The 22463-nt window shown below is 34.5% G+C and overlaps 2 protein-coding genes across 2 annotated transcripts; both read left to right on the forward strand.

Annotated features, from left to right (window-relative positions):
* The first annotated feature begins 9664 nt into the window (after positions 1–9664).
* Positions 9665–12110, forward strand: LOC109219356 (phosphatidylcholine:diacylglycerol cholinephosphotransferase 1-like). Its single transcript, XM_019383794.1, has 3 exons — positions 9665–10371; positions 10699–10836; positions 11491–12110. Exons 1-3 carry the CDS (start codon positions 9976–9978, stop codon positions 11869–11871), a joined length of 915 nt encoding a protein of 304 aa, XP_019239339.1. The 5' UTR covers positions 9665–9975; the 3' UTR covers positions 11872–12110.
* Positions 12111–14992: 2882 nt separating this feature from the next.
* On the forward strand, positions 14993–16116 carry LOC109219353. The gene is made up of 2 exons (XM_019383789.1): positions 14993–15148; positions 15673–16116. The coding sequence occupies exons 1-2, from the start codon at positions 14993–14995 to the stop codon at positions 16114–16116; spliced, it is 600 nt and encodes a 199-aa protein (XP_019239334.1).
* Positions 16117–22463: the final 6347 nt, after the last annotated feature.

The following is a 22463-nucleotide window of genomic DNA, read 5'->3' on the forward strand; positions in this document are numbered from 1 at the left end:
GGCCATTTGGCATTAAAGTATTTAAGTATTCTTCTTGGTAGTAATTATTAGTATTATTTTTTGTTGAGTCAAAAACTGAAAAATATTTTATTTTTATTATAAAATTTTGCAATAACCTTTTTTTTAGTTGATCAACATATTCATTTATGCTAGCTAAGATATCTTTTTAATTCTATCATGCGGTTGCACAAATTGCGTTTTAATCTAATGATAGAAATATTTCCCTTATTAAATGCACTACTATTAGCATTAGGATTGATAACCAAGTGTTCAAGAAAAATCATATCTTCTTTTATTGGATGCACTTATTCGTTTCTGACACGAAGCAAGAAGACATTGAATACTGGATCTATTCTTACTTTATATTTTTTTGTCAGTTGAATCTTTTTCATTTGAGGTCAGAAGTATAAATTTGGCAAGCTAACTTTTACAGTATCTGCTTTTGTCGATTTAGGAACTACTGGTAGTACTTGACAAAATTACCTCTCAAACCTTTAACTTTCCACCAAACGGTTCACTTAATAAGAACTCCAGGCAATTATTTCGTATCGTTTGACACTTTTCCATAAGTGCTTCATCCCATATTATTAATTTTGCTTTCCGTTATAAATTTAACACCATTGCTCTGCTTTGATATATTTGTGTATGGTTATTTAAGTTGTTTGAAGAGGTATATCAAATTTAAAGTGGGTGGTCTCACAATAAAATCATTTTTGGTATACCACTTGCTATTATTGCTAACAATGTCATACATCTTGATATGATATTTGCAAGTAATGCATGATATAGAAATATTATTTCGATTCCGCCGGAGGCATCTACAAAGAATAATCCCGTTATACCAGTGTCGGCTCTTTATAATATAGTCTCGAAAACTTGTTCTTGCGTAGGATTTAGCTTTGATTGTGCTTCCTCAGACACTTGTATAGCACTTTGTTTCTTGATAATATACTAACATTTTACTTTGTGTTATAACGCTCTTTTTTATGGGATAAATTTATGCACCCTAAGATTTTTTTTTTTAAACTTGAATAAGAATTTACTCATATGATGAATTTATAAAAAGATAATTGAATTGGATTCTCTTGCTAAATAATTAGTTAAAAGATTTAATTATTTGATTTTAACAAAAAAAATTTTTTATTCTATGTTAATTTAGATCTTAATATTAGTTCATCTCTTGTTTTGAATATTCAATCTTAATTATAATTTTATCCACCATAAATTTTATTTTCAAAGAGTAAAAGATTGATATGAGATTTCACTTTTAGATCTTTATGTTTGTAGAATCATTAGTGGTATTGACTCTTACGAACCATTTTTTTTCTCTTTCTCACTCATTTATATTCTTAAATATTTTCGTAGTTGTTGTTTAATTATTGGGTATTTTTAATATTATACTAAAAAATTGATTAAACAAATATTATTTGAGTAAAAAAATAGTTCAAATATAACAAAAAAAATATATTATCGTGGGAGTATTTTTTATTTCTTCTCAATTTCAACTCTTATGCATTCCATTTAATTTTTGTTTTTATTTTTTCTTCTTATTGGATATTATGTAGTGGTTATGTATTGCCAATACAGAAGATTCTTACGAAATTGATTTTATTAAACCTTCCTACATATTTTTAATAAGAATTTAATAGACAAAATTTATTAATTTTAAAATATTAAATATTAAAAATTAGCATAGAAGGTATTGTAGTCCAAAAAATAGGTTATTGCAGTTATATCTTTTCCTTGTGAGTTCTTCGTTTAATATTTAGGGCTATTTTGATATATTAATATTGTATTTATGCTTTTACAATAATATAGGCTCTCATTTTTCTAAATGGATTTGGACAATATAATACAATGAAATTAAATTAGTAATAGGATATTATAATACGTTTTAAAATTAAATTGGTAATAGGAATTTTAAGAAGTATATCCGAACGTATAGTATTATGTCCTAAAACTAATAGGATTATAAGGCTAATATCTAAAAATTTTATTGTCCTTTTATTATGAATTATTATGCTTAATATTCTATGATTATTTTTGTAAACCAACATTGTATTCATGCTTTTATAATAATATAGATAGATATATAAATTACTTTTGTGGGCAAGTATATTCACTTTTTTGACAGGATGGTGTTGCTTCTCTCTCTCTGTTTTTTTTTTTTTGGAAGACCTATGCTCCGTATGGACAATTGGACATCCTAAGTACAAGATATGTAATCAAATGTTAATACGAAAAAAGAAATTAATTTGTTAGTAACTAATACTCAAATTAAAAAAAGAAACGGAAGAAAAAAAGAAGTTAAGTGTGACCTGATGTGGGAAGAACTCGTTAATGAATTTAAATTCCTTTTAGACAGCCCGAAAGTAATTATACTAATAGGATTCTTAAAGGTAATCATGTAGGATTCCTAACGTGTAGTTTATGTCCTAAAACTAATAGAATTATAAGGCTAATATCTAAAATTTCGGTTATGTCCTTTTATTATGAGTTATTATGCTTAATATTATAAGGTTATTTTTATAAACCGATATTGTTCATGCTTTTATAATAATATAGATAGATAGATATAGATAGATAGATTATCAACGGGTATGATTTGATTCCTCATACTTCTAATTTGCGAAAATTTCTCGTTCACTTTAAGAGAGTGCATAAAAAGAAGAAAAACAACGCATGGGGAGAGCAAGAAGAGTTCAGAACCAAAATGTGGTTCTTTTGGACTCAAAGAACAAAAATATGTGGAAAAAAAAATATAGTGACAAAAATATATATAGCGTCTTTTAAAAAGATGCTATATCTTAAATTGATTTGTTAGTTTTATCCGGTTTAGATTATTTAGTTGTTAAAAGACACTAGTAAACTAGATAAAATGTTACTTTAGTTCCCTGTAGTGGTATCTTGTGGCTTATTGTAGTGCTCGTATTTGTAATGTAGTGATCTTTTAGTGTAGTAAAAAGTAGTGCCCTTAGCATATCCTTTTAGTTATAGAAATTAATCATTTAAGTATCTATTAATCCAAAAAATACGTCACAAAGCTGATAGTTCAAACACAAAGTATCTCCAATTATAGTCAACAAACGTAAGAACATAAGAATTCAGGATACATTGGTGCTACTGGGTCTCAAATATTGTGTCCGGAACCAAAATGTGAATATTTAATAATTAAATCTTGTATATTTGTGAAAATTAATTATTTAATTTTAGTATAGTAAAAAATAAGTCAGTAACAAACAAACAAACATATTAAATAATAAAACTAACATATAAAATAACAGACATATTGAGTGATAAATCGAAAAAATTTTCTCATCATGAACGTAAGAATTCAGGATACATTGGTGCTACTGGGCCTCAAATATTGTGTCCGGGACCAAAATGCGAATATTTAATAATTAAATCCTGTATAGTTAAAAATAGGTGAATAAATAACAAACATATAAAACAATAAAATTAACATATTAAAGTAACATATAAAATTTAAAATTATAATATTGAAAATATATCAACCTAGTTAACAATATAGTAAAAATATCGAATAAAATTTAATATTCAAGGTATTGCAATATATTGAAGCAATGGAAAAGAAAAATAATGTAATATTTTGTTCAATTTACAGTAGTCGTCATGGAGGTTCCGCCTTTGTATCCCAGACCTGCCTCCCTAGAGCTACTATTGCTACAGGCCGAGCATAGGTCTTTCTACATATGGGAGGGGCAGTTATTGGCCCAGACTTTACGTTCTAGTAGAGTAGACGATATGTGGGACTTTCCTAAGACCCGCCAGCTCCATCCCCAAATAGTCACACACCTGCAGGATACGGGTCTCTATAGGATCATTGAGATCGGTCGGCTGCAGTTGGGTTGGCCATTGATCACGGCTTTGATAGAGCGGTTGCGACCATAGACGCACACATTCCATTTGCCCATTGGCGAGGCCACTATCACGCTGCAGGACGTGGAGGTTCTGTATGGGCTGCCGGTTGATGGACTTCCTGTTGCTTTGCTGCATGCCATGAGAGATTATACGGGAGATCAGTACCTGGAGACGTTGCAGCGTCTTACCGGTTTTCGGCCAGAGGATGAGGGTGCATTAGTTGGGCTAGTCGTCTTGCGTTGACGCCCGTCCAGCTGCATTTGGAGGCCATGCATGGTGACATTACTCATGATACACCGGATCTTTATATTAACCGGTACACGAGGTTGCTGCTGCTGCTTATGTTTGGAGGCGTATTGTTCCCGAACACTTCGGGAAACCTAGTCAGCTTGAGATTTCTTCATCATCTTGAGCGGCTAGATGATTTATATCAGTACAGATGGGGTGCTGCTGTTCTTGGTTACTTGTACAGGCAGAAGTGCCGGGCATGCATGGGCACCCAGCGAGACGTTGCAGGATTTATGCCGCTGCTGTAGGTGAAAACATAGTCAAATACTCTCTTCATTATAACATACATCATAAAAATATACCTTAAATTTTACGTCCAAATTGTATATTAGGTTCGGGCCTTGGAGCAGTTCCTGCAGTTTCAGCCACCTCTACTATCTACGGCAAACAATCTTGTATACATCTGGAGATGACTCCCATACCATCATCTCACTATACTCTTTTACGCGATACATTTTCACCGCCCCGATTAGGCGCGACTTATCAGGAAAAAACATGCCCTTTAACAGCACCGTTGGTCTAGATTCATCCCACATTGCTGTCCGAATTTCGTCAATATCCCTTGTGAGAACATCCACATACGACATACTTGGAAAATGATCAAAGTAGGGAATATGCCTTGAATGAAACGACACGTGGGACTCGCACACTCTTGGTCTAATGGGAGGTGGAGCATGCTCCCTCGTCAAATGAGGTTCGGCATTCTCTTCCTCCTCCTCATCACCCTCGTCAGGGAAGGGTGTGTCATCTCCAGACTCATCGGCATTGTTGTCATAACTATTCTCTTCCTGACTTTGCGCATCTGCCAGATCCCGATTAAATACGTCGTCTTCAGGTAATTGAGTAAGGACAGGACCATCAAGTTGCTTGTTTTCACTGCACAACCAAAGAAATAATGAGTTACTCAAATTTGTCCAAACAATACATATAACTTTGTATATTCACTTACAAATCATAATGTGTTGATATCCCCTGATGCACATTATCTTGTTGATGCTGGCTCCCGGATGGACCGCCATGATCCAACACACCAAAACTAGGCATATTCCAACTGGCCGTTGGTTCATAACTTGTAAAATTCATATCTGGTCGGTACCCACGTGGAATATATAAGTGCTAATATAAATACAATACACAAAAATATATATCGTAACACAAAGGAAAATTGAAGTTTACCACTCGGCTTGTAGATTATGTATACTAGGGGAGAATTATTTCCTCGCTCCTCATTCGCCCGTGGAGATAAGTTTAGATCCGGCCAAACTCTTTCAGCCGGAACCTGCTCCAAAATAACCAACCGATGATTGAGGGATTTCCCTACTTTGTGTAACCTCATTATTGCGAACGTCTTCAGCCTTGACGTACATTTCCAACAGTTTTATCACAATAAATTCCCGGTATTCATCCGGAGTCCTCAAAAAATCTCTCAATGTTTCATCGTCTTCGATGTTAAACTCCGCATAACAAGCAACCCCTTGCGGAGTCACATAATATGGATATCTTCCGATTATTTTAAGATTCACCGAACGTTTGCTCACACTCATTTTTTTACATACCAACGATACCAATGTATCGTACTCCATTGTAAGTGGCAACTTAACATGAGACTGTGGAGATAAACTATAGCTTACTGAGTTATTCGCCACCACAACCTCACCCCCCCCCCCCCCAAATATAATGAAACTCTAATTCTTCGCTCTTCAGACATTATGACAAAATGCAAAACAATTTAACAAAGAAAAATTTCACAAGACTTGAGAATATTTCTGAATGGATTTTTACAAAATCCTAAACGTCCTTAAATAAGGTAAAAATCAGTTCGGAGGTGAATTATTTGAGTTATTGTCATGTCAATTAAGCGAAGAAGAACTATTGTGGGCCCACATAATACATATAGCATCTTAGTGAAAAACGCTATATATAGCGTCTTTTTAAAAGACGCTATACTTAACTTGCCAAACGGTCGTTAAGGTATAGCGTCTTTAAAAAGACGTTATATATATTTTGGTCATTATATTTTTTTTCCACATATTTTTGTTCTTGAGTCCAAAAAACCACATTTTGATTCCGGATTTAGAGGAAGAAAGAGAGCAAATGCATGCCGACTGACAAATCTAGTGACATTGTGATAACATCCATCGTATTATATTACAATATAATGACTGGAGATAAAAAAAATGAAGAAACAAGTAAGGCAACTACTAATGCACTAGTCTATATTTACTATGTACCCTATGTTGTATTAATTATTAGCAGCAAGAAACAAATAAGGCAACTACTAACGTACTAGTCTGTATTTAATATGTACCCTATATGTTGTAATAGAAACAAATAAGGGCAACTACTGACGTACTAGTCTGTATTTACTATGTACTATTAATATTATGCTAATAACAGCTGGAGACCTCACTGTGTGGACCAATATCCCATAAAACTTTACAGTATTTACATAGAACAAATAATTCCTTGGTTCAGCAAAGTTTGATACAATACTATTTTTTTATAGTCATTTTAAAATGATTGGTACCTTTCTATATTATTGAGAAGCTTTTATAATCACATAAATGCTATAATTTTTTTAAGATAACAAATTTTAAAACTTTTTAGTCACACAAATATTATAACGTAGTTAACATAATAAGTTTCAATGGTCTTTCTCTCGTAGTTAAACTTTGTATCAAATTAAATTAAGACAGATAAATTGAAAGGGAAGGAATAATTATTTGTTGCTTTTAATTGTACTAGTCTTAGCGTACACGCGTTATGGGTATCCTTCGTGTTAACGAAAGTAAAATTTTAAAAATAATATAGAAAAATATTTAAAAGATATATTTGCGTTATAATATAAAAATTCATAAAAATTTGCATGTTTCAAAATGATTGATATTAATCACATTTAGAAGTTTGATCCACTCTATTCTATTCATACCTTTGTTATCACATAGGCATCCAAACTCAATTATTATTAACAGTTCTTATAAATTTTTAGCTCGATCTTTATTTTATATTACCTATGATTTTTTTCTAAAGTAGTTCTTTTACTCGGGACCAATTGTATATATACGTCATTTTATTATTCATATTCCTTTGTACAAAATATTAATCAAGCTTTTCGCCGTTTAAAATAGATTTCACATTTTAAAAAATATTATTTGATTAGTTTCTAATATAACAATAAAAGTGGACAAAGAATTTGAGCATGTTTAAAGAAAAAAGAACGTCCTTAATGCTCTTTAAAGTCTAAACTCATCCCTACCTCTTACCTCAAATATGAATTATCGTTAACTTTTTTTTATTTTTTTTTATTTTTATATCAATTTATGTTTTTCATGCACTTTTTTTACGTTCCCTTTTAAATATTAGCATAAAAATTGTAGGATCAGTTAGTTACACTTTGTTTGGATCATTGTTTCCCATCGTTTTATAATATATTGTATTGTATTGTATCGTATCGTTTTATGAATACAATGTTTGGATAGATTGTATTGTTTGTTATTGTTAAATAATATTTTGCTGTTTGGTTTGACTGTATCGTACTGTACTGTAACCGATAAGTTTACTAAAATACCCTCAATCGTTTAAATATTAAATTTATCAAAAATTATGCATAAAAGTAATTTTATAAAACAAAACAGAAGGAGGCAAAACACCTTAAGAACGCCGAATAAAGGACCGAGACAGAAGAAGGCAAAACAAAAGAGCTCATCTAATTAGAATTAAGTTAAAAGCAAATTAGGAGAAAAAATAAAAGAGAAGGCGGAAAATTTCCTTTAACGTTGGCGGCAGAAGTTTTGGAAAAAACAAAGTAGTAGGTTTGACATTTGGAGTTAAATAGAAAAAAAGATAAATGTTAAAATAGGATTGTGGAGTAATAAGTTAGGGCATAATTGGAAAGAAAAATAGGAAACAATCCCACCACACCAAATTGGTTGTTTCAAAAAAGAGGACTTTTCATTGTTCCGAGACAATGGATTTAACAATACAATACAACCAATTTTAATGAAACAATCAAAACAAATATTATTTTGGGATAACAATACAATACGATACAACAGGGAACAATCATCCAAACAAGCTGTTAGTTTCATTAATTTACTCTTTTTTATCCACGAAAAGTAACATGTAAAAATGATAATTAAGTTACATATATAGCTCAAATAAGAAAAAATTTACTTAAGGTAGAATTTTAATGGACTTTAAATTCCTAAATTTTTGGAAATTCTACCTAGTTCAAATAGGAAAAGATTTACTAACTAAAATTTTAGTCGATTTCAAAGTACAAAATATTAGGATAATAATTAAATGACTATTTTGTCTAGTGCAAATTCTATTTTTAAAAGGTAAAGAAGGCGAATGATATTTTGTTAAGGGCCTTCGTGCTTTTAATATAGTACAGCCTCTATTTCAAACTAGATGAGGTACTTTCCTTTTTTGTCTGTTCCAAAATAAATGACATATTTTTAAATTTGAAAATAATTCAACTTTAAACTCTTTATTTTATTCATTTTACCCTTAATGAGAAGATTTTTTAACCACAAAAATGCCGCAGCCCAACAAAACTTATACCCCTTAAGCTTTTTAGACCAAAAGTTTCAGAAGTCTTTTTTTTTCTTTTTCTTAAACTTCCTGCCGAGTAAAACTACCTCATCTAAATTGAAACAGAGAGAGTATAGACTAGTCATTTATTACTTCATTTTTTCAAATCTACAGTTTGTTCAGTTAGGCATTAGTTATTAAGTGAGACATTTAAAGAATACAAATTGGTAGTTTTGACTTCTGATAAATACTTAAGGATTAAATTATTAAACCTCTTTTTAAAAAGTATAAAAAACTTAAAAGCCAGATAATACGAACAAAACAAAGTAGCATCATATTTCTCCTAATGTTTAGCTAGATATTTTTGAATGTTCATCAACTTTTCTAGAAAGTGTTTAAAGGCTTATAATAATCTTTACTAATAAGTAAATTAAAGGCGTAGGAGTGAATCTAAGAAATTTATACTAAAAAAGTTTTAGAACCCAAATAGGAAGTTAGTCAAGTGAGAGTGATGGCCATGCCGTGTTAAGTTTTTTCTTTCTTCTACCCCAAAAAAAAAGTTTTTCTTTCCTTCGGTAAGGGTAGGAGAGTCTTGGCGTAACTGGTAAAGTTGTTGTCATATGACCAGAAGATGACGGGTACAAGCCGTGAAAATAATTTCTTACATAAATACAAGATAAGGCTGCGTACAATAGACCCTTGTGGTTAACCGACCATCCTTTATCGAAAAATTACACTGTATATATAGGTAAAATATTAGATTTTAATGATATATAACACATACTGAAATCCTTTATCGGAGACTTTTTTTACTTATTCAAGTTTGAACACGTTAAATAAAATCTCTAGCTTCGCCATTGCTTGTGGACCAGCCATTTCCTGGATCCCGCGCATAGAGGCAATTTGGCTGCCCTTTATAACGTATATATAATAACGTGAGTGTCACCCCACCTGCTATTGAAACAGCGCACCATTTGCGAAAACTCCTTATGTTACGCGCTCAGAGTCGCGTGTGGAATCTTTAACATCATCGTTTATTTGGCGTTATAGTCGACAAGTAGGTATCCCTATTGTCCTGCATTTCCTACACTTGTTGTGAAAACTCTATCCCTTTCCCCTCTGTGAGTGCCATTAGACTAAGATCTACAAAATCTCCACGACACCCTATCTTTGGATAATCCGTCACTTTTCATTCCCATATTTATATAAATACAACCACATTCACTATGTTTTTCTCCGTCTCCGTTTCCGCCATCTCTAACGGCAGCAATGAACGGAGACGCTCGTAATGGTTCTTCCCCTACCCTCAGCAATAGACGTAGCATTAACGGAAAATATAACGGCAAGGAGAAAATTGAGCAGAACGGTAAGATTAGAGAAATGAAGAAGAAATCGTCGTCCGATTTGGGTGGTTATAATGGGTGGCTAGGTAATGCGTATTTCATGAAGTGGAGGGTGGAGGATGTATTCGGTGTGGTGAAGTACCACCCGATACCGTGTGTCTTTGCTGCTTCGCTGTTGTTTTTCATGGGAGTGGAATACACTCTTCGTATGGTCCCATCTACTTCTCCACCGTTTGATCTGGGATTCATTGTTACGATTCCTCTCAATCGTTTGCTTGCAGCCAAACCCGCTCTCAACACTATTTTTGCTGGATTAAACACGGTACGCACTTGTTTAAATTTGTGCATGTCTATGTTTTCTTGCTATGTAATGGATCTAATGGTGTAGCCACATACATATTGAAGGGTGGTCAACTGAACACGAAATATTATAAAAACTTATATTGTGTCTATAGATTCAAATATTCCTGGCTTCGCAACTGACCGGATCTACATTGTCTGCACTTTATCGAAAGAATTTTCCCATTTATCAAAATTCATCCATTTTTTAGATTTTTCTTGGTGTAGTTTTTTTTTTTTTTTTTGCTAGTGCATGTTGATGGTTGTTTATTTTTTTGGTTTTTAACAAATCTACTTTGGGTTTGGTTAGGTGTTCGTGGCGATGCAAACGGCGTACATTTTGGGGACTTTTCTAATAGAAGGGCGGCCGAGAGCGACAATTTCGGCGCTGTTCATGTTTACGTTCAGAGGCATTCTTGGGTATGCTACACAGCTGCCATTGCCTGAGGTACTTTTTCGACAATTTCTCTTTGTTTACAGCTAGATGTCTTTTGCTTTAAAGCTTTTTTAAATAAGTGTTCTTTCCACTTTATTCGCTTAGATCACAAGTTAACCATTACCTTAAGCCATCAGTGTAAGGGTCATATTAGATATCGGTTGAGTGACTTGATAGAGTAAAAAAAAATAGTGACGACGTATATAATTTGAATTCTTGAATTAAATAGTAATTTTAGACGGATTGCCTTGAAATTTCGTGTAGTCTTGTGCTCAAAGAAGCAATTACGTTATGTTTCAAACAATATTTTATTTTAACAAAAGGAGTAATAATGCCGAAAGTGTTGCTCCATATATAGTACCTTATTTTTCTTAAATAATTAGGGGACCATATGGCCCAACTGCACATTATGTCACGTATTATGTAGCTGTCTAATAAATAGTTGCTTGGACTTGTCCTAGCGAAACGGTACTAGTATGTTATTTGCTTGGTGGTAGTTCTGCATTTTTTTAAACATTAAATATGCATTACTCAGCTTTGAAGCTGACAAGTGGTCACTCTTTTACCATTTATTCAATTACATTACATGTGGTGCGCCAATTTCAATCTACGATTCAATTTAATACTAGTATAAAAAATCACCGATAGATCGCTTTCTGATTGTAGGATTTCTTGGGGTCGGGCGTTGATTTTCCAGTCGGGAATGTGTCGTTTTTCTTGTTTTATTCCGGACATGTTGCGGCCTCCGTGATTGCTTCGCTGGATATGAAACGCATGCAGAGATGGGAATTGGCTCGAGCATTTGACACCTTGAATGTATTGCAAGTGGTGAGGTTGCTAAGCACTAGAGGTCATTACACTATTGATTTGGCAGTTGGCATTGGCGCTGGGATTTTGTTTGATTCTATGGCCGGAAAGTATGTGGAGACTAGGACAAAGGATATTGCTGCAAATGGTACTAATGGCACTACTTATGGTGCTTTTCACGCCACCTCCCCTAAGCACGAGAATGGTGGGGTCAAATATCAAAGTGTATCTTCAAATTAAAATGTGTCCATTCAAATTTGGGGTGGATTTTATCTTGATATGTAGAGATAACTTTGGCTTAGTCAATTTGTAGGGTCTTAATGCACTTCTATTCCAATTAGGTTCTTTGACTGCAGATTACATTTCACGCCCACCCAAAAAGGAAAACCAACAACAACTCTCCATGCTTTTCTTGTTTTTGTTTTGATAAGGTTAGCAGCTTGATGTGAATGGTAGTAATGGCAGTAATGGTATTTTCACACCTCTTCCCCGAAGCACGAGAATGGTGTCAAATATCAAAGCGTATCTTTAAATTAAAACGTATCCCACTCAAACGTGGAGTGGATTTTTTCTTTAAATGTAAAGAAAACTTTGTCTTAGTTAATTTATAGGGTCTTAATGCACTTTTATTCTACTTAGGCTTTTTAATAACGCAGCTTCCCACCCAACCCACCGTCCACCCCAAAAGAAGAACATCAACTCCCCATGTTGTTGTTGTTGTGTATAGGAATTTTCATCTTAACTCCCCATGTTGTATAAAATGATGAAAGGCCTTTGACTATTAAAATTGTTGCGGCATTAATACTAGATGTATATTAATCAGGGCTTTTCAAGGAAATAGACACATTAATGATTTAAATCTTGACGGGACAATATACCCGTAAGATATTGGGAAACTTACACAAATGTCCCAAATAACACTCTGTTTGGATCGTTGTTCTCTGTCGTTTTATAATATATTGTATTGTATTGTATTGTATTGTATTGTACCGTATCGTTTTATAAATGCAATATTTGGATAGATTGTATTGTTTGTTATTGTTAAATAATATTTTTCTATTTGGTTTAACTGTATCGTACTGTACTGTAACTGATAAGTTGACTAAAATACCCTCAATTGTTTAAATATTAAATTTAACAAAAATTATGCATAAAAATAGTTTAAAAAACAAAACAGAAGAAGGCAAAACACCTTAAGAAAGCAGAACAAAGGAGCGAGACAGAAGAAGGCAAAATAAAGGAGCACAACTAATTAGAATTGAGTTAAAAGAAAATTAGTAGAAAAAATAAAACAAAAGGCGGCAAAACACCTTTAACGTCGGCGGCAGAAAGTTCTGAAAAAAAAAACGAAGTAGGTTATAGGTTGGCGATTTGGAGTTAAAATAGAAAAAAAAGGTAAAGGGTAATATAGAATTTTGGAGTAAACCCTCAGGGGTAGCTCAACTGGTAAAGGCATGAGGACAAAGTCCTTCAGGTCGCCAGTTCGAGCCCCCGCAGGGTCACTGGAGGCATTACAAACCGGCCGCGTCTCCAGGGCGCCGTGGAACTAACCGTGGTACACGCGTTGAAATAGCGGGTCCCGGTGGGTACAGCTAGTCGGGTTCGCAAAGCGATGCCGGAAACCACGGATAAAAAAAAAAGAATTTTGGAGTAATAAGTTAGGGCTAATTGAAAAGAAAAATAAGAAACAATCCCACCACACCAAATCGGTTGTTTAAAAAAGGGAGACTTTTCATTATTCCGGAATAATGGATTTAACAATACAATACAACCAATTTTAATGAAACAATCAAAACAAACATTGTTTTGGGATAAAAATACAATACGATACAACGGAGAACAACCATCTAAACAAGCTGTAAGTCTTAACCAACCTCTAGCCATTAGTCATAGACTTACCAAAACTAGCCAAATACATGTAAAAATCGAAAAACCAAATAAATAAGGTTCTTTCTCTCAAAACATTACATGCAAAAATCACCTTCCATATTTTTAAGCGTGATTAGCAACATTAGATGCAAGACGGAAAGGAAATTTCATGGATGAGGTAGCAAATAAGGTGAAATACAAAAAAAAAAAAATTCCAATATTCCAAAAATCTAAGAAAAAAAAAAGAACTTGTTTCAATGGGTATAGTTGAAATTCATTAAAAACAAATAAATAAGTCTATATACACAATTCGAGGAAGATTGGAGGTGATTTGGACTTGTTTTGTATCAAAATTCGTAATTAAATTGAGTTAAAAAAAGTCTTCTGCAAGACTACGACACATGTATCAAACATGTATCACGTATGCATCTCACACACAGGTATACATGGATATACATGTGATACACGATTGATACGAATATGATACATATGTGATACACAAATGATACACAGTGTGATAAACATATCATTTTTTTCATGTTAAGTTTTTAATTCGAATTTTCAAATTCAAATCACCTCAAAACTTCATCAAATTATCTCAAAACTGAGATTCAAGCTTCTTAAGATTTACCCAATCTATTCTAATAACACCCACTCAAAAGAAAGCAAAATTTGACTTTTTTGCTACAAATAGCTATTTGGCTTATATTAGTAATATTTGGCTAATATTAATAATATTTTATGAATTGACCAATTTTCGTAATGAGCTGCTTATAAATGGACATAGCTGATAGTTTCCCTAAGATATTTAAGGTCTTATAAGTTCCCAAAAAAACCTCTTAAGGCGGAGGCCCACAAAGCACGAAGATCACATTATTAGCATGGGTTCAGGTCTTCTCCGTCCATGAACAGAACCAATTCTTAAAGGGAAATTTTCGTTCCTATACCATATATGAAACTATATTACCAAATATGTTCATAGTTTGCATATTACCCGCCATGCTAATAATATTTTTACGAAATATAGACAATTCATTAAATAAGGAATCATTGTAGCTGTAGGCTTCCTTATTTAGGCGCGCTAATATTGGGGAATTAAATATTCTTCTAGATATTTTACAACGCAAATCACGCATTAATAATTATCGGCTGTTTCGATTCAAAATTTAGCGACTCTGTTTTTGCGATACACTGTGTTTCAACATTTTTTCTGATTTCACAAATCAAAAACGACTAAATCTTCTACAATTCTTATGCAACAAACGCAATTATGTCCAAAATCCTATTTATGCTACAACTGAATGGGAATTGGGATAGCTATGGGAGATTTAGAGAATTTCAGGTCGATGGCATTGTAGTCGATGAGGACGCGAGTTATAGTATATTGATTTCTACAATAGCACAAAAATTAATGATCGATACATCCGAGAAAAATATAGAAATTAAATACATTGTCAACGAGCATTGTCCTCCAATGAAAATTAGGAACGATATGGGTGTTCGTGTATACATGGAGACGAAAAAGGAAAACAAAAACTTAGGATCATATCCGCTATGTATAACTGTTCGCGATTTCAATATGGAATTGGGTATCACCAATGAGAACACAGTTGCAGGTTTGTGCTGTTACATTTTCTATCAAATTCTGGTTGTATATCAATGTCCTACACTTTATCTACATTTTATCTACAAATAAACTACATGTCAGAGTAAATATATATATATCAGTATGGATTTTTACAATATCTACAAAATTTCTACATTTATTCTACAATAAAACTACATATCATTTGAAAAATTAATATGAAATACAGAATTTCAATGTTTCTACAAATTATCTGCAAAATTTCTACAATATCTACAAAATTTCTACATTTATTCTACAATAAAACTACATATCATTTGAAAAATTAATATGAAATACAGTATATGAGGACTCTTCTTGAACGTTGGACGAAGGAAAAGTTATTGAAAGCAAATGGTACATTCACATACCTTGGGTTTAAATTCAACAAAGAGTTGGATGACAACAGAACATTGTCGTACAAGCTTAGAGTAAGATCTGATCATTTCTTGCATCAAATTAATTTATACATGACAATGTAGATAATTTGTAGATATTTTGTATTTAACCGTATATGAATTGTTTTTTTGTTTGTAATGTAATTGTAGGTGAGGGTTTCAACAGACTACATCCATACAGTACTAGATGGTGTGGGGCGCTATATTATTTGTCTAGAAAACAAGAGATGTAGTTGTGGGCAATTCCAGCTTGATGAACTTCCTTGTCCACATGCTTTGGCTGCTTTAAGACACAGGGATGAGTCTTTTGAACAATATTGTTCTCCTTATTACACAAGGAATAACCTATTGCGTACTTATGAAATACCAGTAAATCCCCTGCCTGATGAAAGCAAATGGAGTGTGCCACAACATATATCTGAAGAAGTAGTAAATTCACCTACAAAAGGGAAAAGGCAGCCAGGAAGACCTCAAAAAGAAAGATACAAAACATATGATGAAATAAATTCAAAGAAGTACAAGGTTTCATGTGGCAACTGCGGAGGAGAAGGGCATAACAAAAGATCTTGCAAGAATGCACCCAAAAAGAAATAAAATTTTATGTAGTTAACAGAATATTTCATAAAAATTATTGATGAGTTCAGGATAACAGAATTTGATGTGTAATTGTTGAGGTTTTTTAAGATCATAATGTAGTTAGTTAGGATTTTTCTGTATTGAGATAATACTTTCATAGAATCCTTTACATAGTTGTTAATATTTTTTTGTAATTTATCTACAATATAACTACAAAAAGATTACATTAACTGGAATTGACAGAATAACTACATTACAAATCAGTAGGAAAGGAGTTATATACTAAAATATTGTAGATCAAGTACTATTTACATTCAACAAATGAATATAAAAGCAACAAAACACATTGTTAAATATTTTCTACAAATTATCTACAAATTCAACTACAAAAAAACTACAATAGCTGGAGCTGACATAATAACTAGATTATAATTCAGCTAGAAAGAAGTTATATGCTAAAAATAATGCAGATCAGGTACTGTTTACATTCAACAAATTGAATGTAAAAGCAACAAAATGTTTAGTTACAGATTTTTACACTGTATCTACAGAAAAAAACAAAATAACTACATATTTTTGCGTTGACAGAATAACTGTATAAAAATTCAGTTGGAAAGGATTTATATGCTAAAATAATGAAGATCAAGTACTGTAAACATTCAACAAGTGAATATAAAACCAACAGAATATTTCCATTTGAACTACTATATTGGATAAGAAAAAAAAAATAAAGGCTACTATAATTATAGTGCAAGTCTGCTACAATCAAAACACAACAATATTGTTCAAGAACTTGTCTACCATCTTCTTCTAAACTAGCATCAACTAAACAATTGTACCACATGTTTCATACAAAATATTACAACTACTTCTTCTTTCTCTGGACTCGTGTTTTCTCATTCAAAGCTGGTGCACCTTTTCTCCTTGCCAATTTGCCAGTTACCTCACTTTCACTGATTGCCCCATGCTCCTGCTTCTTTCTAGCATAGTCCCAAAGTAGCGCTCCATAGCGTCTACGATGTTGGTCAATATCAGAAAGGTCTTCTGCCGGAATTGATAACTCTCCAAGACTAACATACTCTGCAAAAGCAGCAACAAATACACCACAATTAATGCAAAGATAAAAAAATATCAATATTTACCAAACGATTAGAAAAAAAAGGGTTAAATTTTTAGTTATACACAAAATAACTATAAAAAATCTACAAAATATCTACAATTTTAAACGGATCAATATAGCTACAATTAATCTTCAAAATGAAGACAAATTATCTACAAAGCAGAAAAAACACAGATTATGTAGATTTTTAACAACTAAAACAAACGAAATAACTAGTGAAGAAATTACTAAATTCTTACCTTCACCAATGACTGTTTTCGAACATATTTAGGAGATTTAACAGTAGGGGCTTTTTTTGAATTTTTCTTATTTTTGGGAGTTTTTGAACTGGGAGACACCTTCGCTTTCTTTCCAGGTTTACTGATAGGCACATCTTCTACAAAGTCATCATCGAACACTATCTATTTTCCTTTCCTTTCGCTTGTTTGATTGGCCTCGAAGATTCTCCAGCATCGAAATCATGTTTTTGTTTAGTTTTAGCTTCAGCCCTGATTTGACGCGGAGAAAGACTATGCTTCTTATCTACAATTGCATGTGCAGATTTTCCATGCTTTTTGGGTGAATGTGGTGATAATACACCCAAATTGAAAGAAGGTATATCAGCTTCTCTAGCTTTTTTAGGGTTGTGCTTTGAAGGTTTGTTCTTCTTCATTGAGAAAATTTGAAGCTGAAGGTAAATGTGTGTATGAACTTTGAAGAATTGACTTCAATTTTGACTGGTTGTAGAAGAAAAAACTTGAAATTGGATGTTAATGGCGGGGGTTACATATGTTTCTATGGTTTTAGCAGAGGAAATAATGGGAAAGAAACGTGGGTGTGGGGTGATACGTGGGTGAGGATGTGGGTTTGGGAGAGAGAAACGTGGGGGGAGGGAGGGGGGGGGGAGGGGCGATTTTGAGGAATATACGGTACCATTAATTTAGTAGGGATATACGGTACCTTTAATGTACGGTTAAAATACATAATGGTATATAATTGATAATTAGGTATACTAAATGTAATTATATCAAACCTTAAACATTAAGGGTAATATAGTTTACTATATGGTATAGGAATGTAAAAATTTCATTCTTAAATACGAATATCTAATGGAAAACATTGGTAGTAATATCAAAGTTATTCTTAGTTTGACCGTACCATTGCGTACTTTTAACACAATCTTTGCTAATATAACTTCCAAGTTTATCTTTCATTTGCAAGACTTGTATGAATGAATGATAAATTGTTACCACTAGATACTTATTGTTTAACACCAAACAAAGAAAAAACTTATATAAAGCAAACATTGCATGAGAATTGAAAATAAGAGTTGCACTACCCCAAAAAAAAGGTAGAGATAAGAAAATTAGTGCAACGCCGTTAAGTAGGGGTACTTATCGGGCATATTGGGTGGATATTCAGTTTAACGGTTTGGCTTATCTGTTATCTGTTTATAAATATAGTAACTCGCTCGCAAACCAATAAGACATTGGGCTGATCGATAACAAATTAGCGATTATCGACCGGTTTATCGGCTAATCAAATAGAAAATAAAAAAGAATTAGAGATAGGGAAATTTAGAATTTGTCACATTCGAATTGCATTCAATTACCATAGTGAACATCTGTCTTGAAGCTTATACCTGATTAAATATTTTGTCCTCACCGCTAAACAAACAGAAGAGATGGAAAACAGAACATAATCTGGATAACATAGGCAACAAAAGAAACAAGGAACGTATATGAAGCCTGATAACTAGGGAATATGACACATTTTACACCCCTTCATGCTGAAGTTTTGATTAGAAATGTGTACAAAATAGTCCCAAAGGCTCATAAGTTGTGCTTGATTGCAGGTTTGATCAACAAGGTGACAAGGTGTCTAAGATCAGCTCAAAAAGGAGTGAAACTTGCACAAGTACCAAGACAAGACAAAGCTCAGGCAGAACAGGGCCAGTGCGGCCGCACACCATTCTGTGCGGTCCGCACAAGTGAGTTTCAGAGAGGCTGCTATTCAGGCACAAAGGCAATGCGGCCGCATGAGATTTTTTGCGGTCCGCACTGGGATCAATGCGGCCGCACTCGATTTAGTGCGGTCCGCAGAGGGAAGGTTCAGAGAGTTGCCAATTTCAAGTTTGAAGCCCAATGCGGTCCGCGCTCTATTTCATGCGGACCACACAAGAAGCCACCGCGGCCGCACTAGACTTTGTGCGGTCCGCATTGCCCAAGTTCAGAGATCTGGAAATTCAAGTCAAGAGCCTTAGTGCGGCTGCACGTGATATTGTGCGGTCCGCACTAGCCCCGCAGGGGTATTTTTGTCCGAGATTTTTAGCCTAGTATAATAGATTCTTTTCCCATTTTTAGGTAAGCAGATAGTTTTGTACGTAGAGCTGCGCTCGTGACTTGGGTTATTTTGCTATTTTGAGTAATTTTAGCTTAATTTTACCATTGAATCTTCAAGTTCTTCTTAGTAATTAATTATTATGAGTTTATCTTCATCTATTTCTTTGTTTTTCTCTCTAATTATGAGTAGCTAGACCCATCAGCTAGGGTTATGGCTCAACCCTAGAGTGGGTAATTGATGAGTCTTGTATTTTCGGGCTTGATTGACTATAGGTGTTTAATATTTGGGCTAATTTCATGTTTTATTGCTAAATTAGTGGTTGCAAACACTAGTTTGTGTTTAGTTGATTTTGGTTCTTCTTGAGAAAGAGAGCCAAGTCTCTAAAATTAGTCCAACAAGGAATTGGGGCGTACTCAAGAGAATTGATAGCCCCAATTAAAGGGTTAAACCGAGAGATCGTAATACCCGACTTGAACCTTAAATGCTTGTGCAAATTTACATACCCAATTGGTCTTGAGAAAGCCAATTCGGGCAAAATCACTCGAACTACCGAGAGGTATAGAGTGAGTAGAATCGAGCAATGGTTATATCATACTCCCCAAATGTATCAATCTAGCTTTAGAATCAAGAATCCGTCAATTGACCACCTAGGCGAAAGTCACTACCCTAGTGCCTTTTAATCATTTGAACAACTCTCAATAGTTTAATCCTAGCTTATTTTAGTTTAATTGAGCATTGTAGTTTTATAAAAATTAGAATCATAATTGAAACCAAAAATGTGTAGAAGTGCAATTTGGAGCAAATACACAACTCCATTTTAGATAGACACCCAACTCCAATATCCAGCTCCCTGTGGAAATCGATCTCGACCCTAAATCGGGTAAAAGCTGCTTCGACCCCTCTCTCGCTACTCAAGAGTAGTGCAGGTTGGCTACAATCACTTTTTGGCGCCGTTGCCGGGGAGCTAACGATTCTGGCTATCTATCTAGATAGTTTTGTGTTTTGATCTTCTTTCCTTCTTTGTTACTAATTTGTGTGTGTCTCAACTTCAGGTACAAAATGACATTAAATGCTAATGACCCTCTTGGAAACGTGATTGCGGGGGAGGAGGTTGATGGTAATGGAGAGGATGAGGTGTCTCTTGTGCCTCAAGGACAACGTAGAAGCCGCCAGGACAATGCAAATGATAACATTTCAGACCCTCCTCCGCCACCTCCAAGAGTGGCTCCTAGAGTTCTTCCCAACCAAGGCTATGCGAGTGCAATTGTTCCTCCCCGGATCCGGGCGGGCAATTTTCAAATAACCAATGTGATGCTGACATTGTTGGAGCAGCGCGGGTACTTCACGGGTGCTCCCACTCAGAATGCTTACAAACATCTCAAGGGGTTCGTGGATACCTGTTGGGGGAGCAAGAAAACCAATGTGTCCGAGGATGCACTTCGATTGAGGCTCTTCCCATTTTCACTTAGAGGGAAGGCATTGGATTGGCTTGAGCGACTTCCCAACCATTCCATCACAACTTAGGATGAGTTGGCGGATAAGTTCATTGCCAAATTTTTCTCACCGGGGCACACGACAACACTACGGGATGAGATCTTAGCCTTCAAGCAGGAGCCCACCAAACCATTACACGAGATTTGGGAGAGATATAGAACTATGGTGAAGGAATGCCCCAACAATGATTGACAGACGCGATGATACTACATACCTTCTATCGGGGAATCAATACAACGAATCAATGCATAGTGAATCAATTGGCTGGGAAAAATTTCATGAAGCTGCCTTATGATGAAGCTTGTGCTATTCTTGACGAGATGGCCGGCACATCCTTCGCTTCGCAAAGTAGAGCCAATGTGCCACAGGGTGATCCCACGGTCACTCATTTGCACAAATAACTACATGAACATGGACAGGCTATAGCAGAACTTACAACAACAATGAACTAATTAGCAAAGGCACAATTGCAACAAGTTCAGAATCCTCGCCAAGTAAATGCCATGGGGGGTGTTAACATGCTTGTGAACAATAGAAGACAGAGAGGTCAACAGAACCAAGGGAATTCAGATCAATTTGACAATGATTATGGTGGATTCCAAGATGATTGTTATGATGGGCAGAACGAAGAGATGCAATATGTGAATAATTACCAAGGCCAAAGAGGCAATTCTTCTAACCAACAACAACAATGGAGATCCTAGGGCAATTGGGGTAACCAACAACAAGGCAACAATAATTGGAACAATCAACAACAAGGGAACAACAATTGGGGAAATCAATATAACAATCGGAACAATCAGGGAAACTGGGGCAACAACAACAATTGGGGTGGAAACAACAACAACCAGGGTGGATGGAACAATAACCAAGGAAATCAGGGGCAAGGCTTTCAAAGGCCCCCAATGTACCAACAACCGAGCAACCCACCGCCTTTTCCATCCCTGGGTCCTAGTTCTTCCAACAATGAAATGGGTAGAATTGAAATGATGTTTGAACAGATGATGAAAAAAAATGCTGACTCCGATGCGCAATTGGCTTCTCACAACACTTCAATGAGGAATTTGGAGGTCCAGCTAGGCCAAATCTCACAGTCTTTGAATACTCGCCCAAAAGGGGCTCTACCGAGTGATACGGTGGTTAACCCAAAGGGTGGTAACAATCATGTTATGGCGGTAACTACACGGAGTGGAAGAGGCGGTGATGTGAATGCCTCCAAACAAAAGCAAGTTTTGGGTGATGAAGTTGAGTTGTAAGAAGATGAAGTTCCTTGGTGGTTGAGAATGTGGTTGATGAAAACGTGAATCAAGATGTGAGGATTGATATTCAAGATGCCGAGGTGGAAATGCGAAATGACGTGAACCCGTCTAGGGAACACATAATAGACATGCCGGAGCCGGTTGTGCCAAAAGCCAAGGCACCCTTGCCT

This window comes from Nicotiana attenuata, unplaced genomic scaffold (assembly GCF_001879085.1).
Source record: "Nicotiana attenuata strain UT unplaced genomic scaffold, NIATTr2, whole genome shotgun sequence".
In the NCBI taxonomy this organism is placed as follows: Eukaryota; Viridiplantae; Streptophyta; class Magnoliopsida; order Solanales; family Solanaceae; genus Nicotiana; species Nicotiana attenuata.

What these genes read in the sequence shown, in the direction of transcription:
- LOC109219353 (XM_019383789.1), top strand. Translation starts at nt 14,993, where the DNA reads ATGGGTGTTCGTGTATACATGGAGACGAAAAAGGAAAACAAAAACTTA. An exon ending in ACATTTTCTATCAAATTCTG is followed by an intron (nt 15,149 to 15,672) that starts GTTGTATATCAA and finishes ATGTAATTGTAG; the next exon opens with GTGAGGGTTTCAACAGACTA.
- LOC109219356 (XM_019383794.1), top strand. Translation starts at nt 9,976, where the DNA reads ATGAACGGAGACGCTCGTAATGGTTCTTCCCCTACCCTCAGCAATAGA. An exon ending in TTTTTGCTGGATTAAACACG is followed by an intron (nt 10,372 to 10,698) that starts GTACGCACTTGT and finishes GGGTTTGGTTAG; the next exon opens with GTGTTCGTGGCGATGCAAAC. An exon ending in CACAGCTGCCATTGCCTGAG is followed by an intron (nt 10,837 to 11,490) that starts GTACTTTTTCGA and finishes TTCTGATTGTAG; the next exon opens with GATTTCTTGGGGTCGGGCGT.